The 7869-nt window shown below is 28.2% G+C and overlaps 1 protein-coding gene across 1 annotated transcript; it reads right to left on the reverse strand.

Moving 5' to 3' along the window:
• Nucleotides 1-3245: 3245 nt before the first annotated feature.
• LOC111677503 (larval cuticle protein 65Ag1-like) lies at nt 3246-3786 on the reverse strand. Its single transcript, XM_023438644.2, has 2 exons — nt 3623-3786; nt 3246-3529 (listed from the first exon to the last, which is right to left on the reverse strand). The coding sequence occupies exons 1-2, from the start codon at nt 3727-3729 to the stop codon at nt 3331-3333; spliced, it is 306 nt and encodes a 101-aa protein (XP_023294412.1). The 5' UTR covers nt 3730-3786; the 3' UTR covers nt 3246-3330.
• Between the last annotated feature and the right edge of the window lie 4083 nt (nt 3787-7869).

Below are 7869 nucleotides of genomic sequence, written 5' to 3' on the forward strand. Positions count from 1 at the left end.
TTAAGTTTTTATTTTGAATTTGGTACATTTCAAACTTAATTTGTTGACAACATTGTTCACGGTTTGTTGTAGATTTTAAATGAAGTTGTTGGCCCGTTTTCACGACTCATTAAATAGTTAAACCCTTTTTGGTTTTAAATGTTTTTTATTTCCCTTTTTTGTATTTTTTGGTATGTTAAATATTCGTTTATTAATCATTAGAAAAGAATTTAGCTTTAAACGCGGATAAAAAGTAAAAGTCATGAAGACATTCTTTAATGACATTATTTAAGCAATTGAACGCATAGAATTGAAAGATAATGATATTTAAGAAATTGTAATTTTAAATTTAAACAACTTATTTCCGCTTAAATTTTTGCCATATTTTATTTCATTCTTAATAATAGGTTTTTTTTAATACATAATTTATTATTGGACATTATACACATTACACATATATTAGTAAAGGTAAAAAAACCAATTATCTATAATACAATTAAATTTTCATTTTGTTACTTTTGAGTAACTAACCATCACTAGAAGTAGAATAAATTTCAACACTCAATTCAATGAGTTTTCAACTTTTCCATTATTATGTTACTGTCAATTGTCAAAAAGCCGAACAACACACAAACACGTCTTTAATTTTTCCAAAGAAATGTAAGTTTCTGTGAAAATCTTTCCATTTTATGAACATGACACTAGATATTGATCTAATAATTGCTGTTTAAACAATGTATTGCATCCATTTTATTTCTTATTCGTTTAAATCATTGAAATGGCCTGACAATCTGTCAAAAAATTATAAAATATTTTAAAAGGTAGCCAGTCAACTAACTAACCAACTGTCTATTTCATTGTGTCACAAACAAGAGAGAGTGAGAATGACACCCAATGATGGTGACGACAAAGTTGCGTTCACAAATGTCACATGTGTCATAAAGCTAGATGGAAAAGAAGAAGAAGAAAACAAAACTTAAAACACTGACAAGCTATTATCTGAAACATTTTACAATTATAAATTTATGAAAAAAGTTCTATTGACAGGAGAATTTTCTTCCTTAATCTTTGCATTAACTTTAGTAAAAACTGTATTTTATAGTCTTAAATAAATCGAAAAAATTAAGAACGACTTCCTTTTCTCATTACCTGTAATCATTAAAGGAAATACGGAAATACACAAGAAATTTTTTTGTTGCTTCTATTTTTTTGTCCAGCAGACCTGACTTGAATACTAAATAGATTAAAAAAAACTGCTCGCAAATACTTACACAAGTAAATGGAAAAATGTTTTTGTTATAGATACACACGGTTTTTCTTTATTCAATACGAAAAAACAACAATTTATAAATTATCCTATTGAATGTGATTGTGTTGATGTGTTGATATACTTACATTATAACATGTAAATTTTGTTTACATTCACCTATTTGCCCACATTTTATACAATTTTAACGTGCAGCACATATTTCCGGTTTCCGTTATGCGTCAAAATTGAACCAACACCACATCAAAGTTTTATAGATTTTTTTTCGTTTTCTTGTGAAGTACAATTGTATAGAATATTGGAAAATTTTATTTAGATTTTTTTTCTTCGTATTATTGTGGTTTAAATATCTTAGTCAAGGACGAGGACATGAAACGCACACACACATGTTAGGGAATAAATATTTACAGAAGTCGAAATATTTACAGAAGTCGAAATAAATGGAATAAATACCCAGGAAAAACTTGCTAATGAACTTCACTTACTTTTCAATGGCTACTATATACCCTTTTCATTACTTTGAACATATTTTTATGCATTGATCATTAGAATCATCAACTGATTTATTTTTATTTATGTATGTGTAAAAATTATTAGTTGGCGAACTGCAGACTAAGAAACACGATATCCCGCTTCGTATTTTTTGTCGATATTGCTTTGGTATGTAAAAACAAACGAACTTATAAACTCCCAAATTTTTAATGACTTATTTTAGTAGCTGTTTGTAAACGATTGGGGTAAGTACTTGCCTCCCATGAGTGAAAAGAAGTTTAAGTAATTTGTTTTTGCTGGGTATACATAACAAACATGTGAACTTTAGCACACTTTAGTAGAAAGTGTATCACGCGTTTGGACTGCTTTTTATATGGGCTCACAACCACTTATAAGTAGACCGATCTGAATCAAATTTCGAATTGCCTTTGTTCATGGAAACTTTATCACATAAGAACGTGTCACAATTTTAATTCGATGATATTCGGACTCTAGTTTAGAACCATAAAAATCCGTGGTACTAACCCATATAATTACATTACAACTTTCTCATTAGTTTTCAAATAGCTTGTAAAGTGTACTCCTTAAAGAACTAGAACTGATCCAAAACTAATCTAAATATATGGAAATACATACTACATTAATCCCATGTTTAAATTATTTAATGCAGCCTATTCACCATGTTGTTTTCAAGAAATAAGCATAATCTATGCAAAACATACTAATCGGATAATGTGCTCCAATAATGTTTATTGGATTTTTTTTTAAATAGATCATGTAGCCCAATAATTTTTGCAAGGAGGTACTAATATTATACCACAATATATCGCGACAATAGGTCTATATTTAATACAAACCACCATATGTAATCACATTTCTGCAATTAGGCTTTTAAAATGAATAAACATTTGGTGTTTATATATTATTTTATAAACAAACACGTATTTCACGATTTCAAAATTTTATTTTGAAAAAATTACTTAACTTTATGTTGCGGTTTATTCTAGATTCCTAAAAAATCCATTACCTTAATATAGGAAAGCGCTCCTTAGCCACAAAAACAAAAAAAAAAACGACACCTGTATTTTATTGAATTGACTTACAACAACTTGAAGAAAAATTTTAACTCTAACTAAATGGTTTCCTACCCTCTTCTTCTAAATAATATCCACTGCACTTCCTTTGAACTTTAAAAAGTAGTCCTGGGCAATTAACCACATATGTTTACAGCTATTTTCATACTTGTTTGCTAGACATTCGAAGAGGTATAACAAACCAAACCATGTTTGTCGGTGGAATGTTCACCTGGCTGGCAAAGCGAATTAAAATTTTGTAAATTATTTTTACGTGTTTTATTCACATTTGTAAGTAAAATGTGCAATAAGGCAAAAGAGGATCTAATTCATATTTGTCATTTGGGCCAACTTTATCCATAATAAGAAAAACTTGATTTTTAAATGTTAAAAAACAAATCCTTATATAAATGTAAAAAAAAACAATAACGATATTTAACTTAACAAAAAAAGTTTATTTTAACGCTAAACAACCATTTTTAAAATGATTTAACAAAATTTAAAGATCGCTATTTAAATTTAAGCTTCAGGGGCAACAGGCAAATGAGCACCTTCAGGTTGGAAACCGTTTTCGTCAGCAGTATATTTAACTTCATAAGTAGAACCATCATCACCAACATATTTAAAGGAACCCTTAACAGAGAGGGCTTCTTCTTCAGTACCAACGTTCTTCAATGAACCAGCAGCATTGGCGGAAGAACCATCACTTGTTTCATAACTGCAAATAAGCAGAAAATAAGCAATCAATTAATTCACACTCAATTGTAAAATGTCCTTTCGTATTTATTTAAATTGAACAATTTCTACTTACGCATATTGGAAACCTTCAGCTCCAACTTCAGCTTCATTACGTACGATTTCAACCTCGTTGGCGAAAGCAACGGCGAAAAGGGCAACCAAGACAATAACGAATTTCATTTTGATTTCTTTTGTTTAAACGATTGTTTAGTGTTTTGCTAAACTAAATTGAATGATGATTTGACAATTTGAAACAAACCTATTTATATCAAAATTTAGCACAGATGCTAACAACAAAGCGATACGTCTACAGACTAAAAGTAGACCTAAATGCATTACAAATTATAATATCAATATTAATATTTAAAAAAAACATGTATTTTTAGTTTTAGTTAATAAAAATTATGTTAATATCCAACCAACGTCATCATCACGTCATGATTATCGTTAATTAACAATTATTAAGTCAAGGTCATTCATTAAACATGTAAACCAGATCTTCTGTGAAGTGTTAATATTCAAAATTATGCGAATTTATCAATGATTGTTTTGTTTCTTATTGTTTGAAACACTAAAACTGTTCTGCCACAAATTTAATTACAAATTTTGAGTTTTTAAATCAAATGTTAATATATAAAATGGTTGATAAGAATACCGCCTAATTTATTTATGTATTTAAAGTTTATTCACTTTAAAATTCAAAATTTTTGATTCACTATTTGTTTTTTGATCTTGAAAGCTGTAATGACTTTTATCCTAATGTCTACTTTTATTATAATATAAAATCCTATAGCATTTAAAGTTTCTTGTTAACCTTTTTACAACTGAAGTGGATCCGGCTGTTCGACGATGACCAAAAACAACTGTTTACAAATCTGCTAAGCCGACTTTTTTCATTCTATCTGAAATTATTTCAACATAAATGTAAATATAAACATTTCTTGAAAGAACTTCCAAAATCGACTACGTTTAGAAACACTAATTCCTTATCAGACAGATGCTATAGACAATTGATAACGACAACTTATTACCATGTAATGTATGAAATAAGTACATTAACTACAATACTCATTACCAACATTTAAAAAAATATTTTATTGGGTACATACCCAGCCAAAAACGAACTCAAAAAAAGCGAAAACAAAAGTGATGGTTTTAACACAATCTTCTCATAGGAGAGATGTCCTTTTTATTTGATTCTAAATTCACCACTTCTGAGGTCATTCTAAAGAAGTAATTTTATATTATTTTTTGGAAGTTATTTTAAATTTGACTTAAATAATATTAACATTAATAAGAGAAATATACACATTTAATACAAAAGCCCATAAAAATATTTTAAACTAGTAAAAATTTAAGAACAAAAAATATATCTTCAGCATTATAAATAGTATTTTTTCGCTTCTTCGGAAGTGATTAAACATCAATTCTACAGAGGGTAAAAAAAATCATTAAGTGCTACTTTTGAAATGGGAATTAATGTTATTCTTCGTTGTATTTTTGCTGGTTATGGGTAATTTCGTTACAAGTAATTTGATATTTAAAATGGTGTCTTCCGATTTGGATGAAATTATAAATTCGGTAGCTTTTAACAGATAGAACTAAAAATTTGTGCCTAAACTTGGTGCAAATATAATCGAAATCGGAAGTAATCGATTTTACATGTTGGGTCATATTTTTACATATGTATGTATTAGGTCATCTACTGAAATGTAATTTAAAACATAAACTTTAAAAAGTGTTAATAAATAAATTTTTGAAACTTTTTTTTAGAAATCTGTAAAATTCTGAAAGCTGCAAAAATTAAATTCTTTTCATAGTTTTTTGAAAATAAAGTGTCCTGATTCTTCAAAATAACTATGGTGTTGTTGTTTGTTATTGCATGCTCTAGTTTAAATAATTATTGTTGTTTTTGTTGACGTGTTTTTTTGCGTTAGTGTTTCTTTTTTTGAGTTGCTCTCGTGTTTTTGCCATTATAGTGGATTTAAGCCGTCATTGTGGATCCTTTATATTGTATTTTTGGCAATTAAGCACATGCGGTGCTTTTGTTGCACGTATTGCATGGCATACAAAGTGTCATTAGGCGTGTTTCAATACATTTCAAGCGTTTTTACTTGAAATACAGTTTTTTTATATTACTTTTTTTTTGGGTTGATGGTGTTGGTGTATATTAAGCTTATTTCAACGATTATCGTGTTTTTTTTTGCTTTTAAAGACCCCTTTCTCCATCATCGTACATATAAGTTTTTGTTTTTCATTTATTTTTTCGGTTTAAACAACATGTCGTGAAATTAAAAGTTCTTGTTCTAGTTATTTTTTATATCATTTGCAAAAAAAAAAATAACATTAATTTACAACAAAAAAAAACATGTAATTACGAGTCAAAGTGTTATTATAGATTATGTAAAAAGTTGAAAAATCTTATATGAAAAGAGTTAAATTTTTTAATTGTATGATTTTTACAAAATATGTATGTTTATGTAGTTTTTATATTTCTATAACATTTAAGTTTAACTTTAGGGAATAAGAGGTTTTCTTTTTATATTTTTGAAAAATTTTAACAGATTTCTGTCAACTCCCTTCTCTAGTGCTGATAGACAGGAGACTACGAAATTTAATTTTGAATTAAAGACCCTTTGGTTGTGTCGCAAGTGCAAGTGTAACTAATTTGAAAACCCTCACGCACAATATTTGTTCAGGCCAGAAACAAAAAAAATCACCATCTTCGTAAAATGAAACTTGACATGTGCATTATTTTCATTAACTCTCATACCGTTACATTGAAATATACAGGGAGAAAAATTGTATTTATCTTTTAAGTATGATTTGAAATTTGATTGTAAATATTTCTTACGCGATTTGTATTGAGCTTTAAACTCAAATTTTATAAAATAAAAGCCGAGTAGAACAGAGAACTGAGTATACCTTTCCAAGTAATTTTTGTACTTTATATGCTAAAGATCAACGCTGAATTTCCCCACTATACCGATACATAATATCATTTTCCTTCTTCAAGATATATTAAGAATAAGAACAATACATATTCCTTCAATTAGTCGTAACTTTTCTTTGCGTGTATTTTATTTCCTGTTTTTATTTTAAACCACAGAAAATTGAGTTGTTCTTGTTATTGTGGTTTTAGCTTATTGTTGAAATTTCTGTTATAGTTGTTGTTATTGTAAATAGACAAGCTGACGCTTTAACGTTTTTCATCTGACGACAACCTGTCACAACGATTTTGTAATACAATGAAACATTTTACAATTTTTTTTCTTTACTTGTTTCCCAAAACGGGGGAAGAAATTTTCACCCACTCCCAATTTGAAAATTTCATAAAATATAACAGCAACAAGAAAACAATGAATCACACATACACACAAAATAATAAATATTTGTTAAAATAGTCAACCACAAATTTGATTGCATTTCATGGTTTATAACTCATATTTGGTAAAAATTATGTCTGCTTTCTATATTCCTATGGACCACAATCAACCTTCTCAATCAAGCAATCAACCACCTTGTTGCCGGTTTTCAAACGATGACGAGATGCGTTGTATTTTTGTATACACAAATATAACAAAAACATAATTTTGTAAAATTTGTAGTCAAACTTTGCAACAAACACACAATCAACGCATGTTTTTCAACTAAAGCAAATAAAATTCAAATTCAAAAACTTGTTCCTCCTCTACAAGGAAAACGTTACACATACAGTAGCAACCCAGTAGCAGAAGCAACACCATTCCCATGTCATTTTCATCTGCATCATCCCTTGTTGTCCTTTTTTTTTGTTGTTTATCCAACAGTGTGTTGGGTAAATAAATGTTGCATCGCTTTTTGTTAAAGAGACAAGAGGCATTTTGCTTCTTTTGTCTGTAAGTTAGTTTTTTTTGTGGCTTTTTTTATTGTTTGCCAACTTATGTTTGACTTGCTGACAAAATTTGATTTCAACGCTTTTAAATTAGATTAATGTTCAAATAAGAGACCAACAATTTTAGGTTTTCTTTATTTGTATAACTAAGCTACTTTTTTCAGTTGGGAGTAGAAAGGGGGAATTAGGCTTTGAAGTTGAATCAGTAGTAAAGATTTATAAATTTGACATTTGTCAAAATTTTGTTTAAAATATGGAGTTGTTGTTTAAATTTAGTGTTAAGATTTATGAAAGTTTTCTCCTCTGTTTAAATGACAGCAGGTTTAATTTGGGTGATGTTAGAAGCTGATCTGACATTAACTGACATGTTCTTTTTTGTTTATAGGTACATTTGATAGAAATCATTAGAATCAAAATAAACATTTTCCATTTAAAACTATAATTTT

This window comes from Lucilia cuprina, chromosome 5, assembly GCF_022045245.1.
Source record: "Lucilia cuprina isolate Lc7/37 chromosome 5, ASM2204524v1, whole genome shotgun sequence".
Taxonomy (NCBI): domain Eukaryota; kingdom Metazoa; phylum Arthropoda; class Insecta; order Diptera; family Calliphoridae; genus Lucilia; species Lucilia cuprina.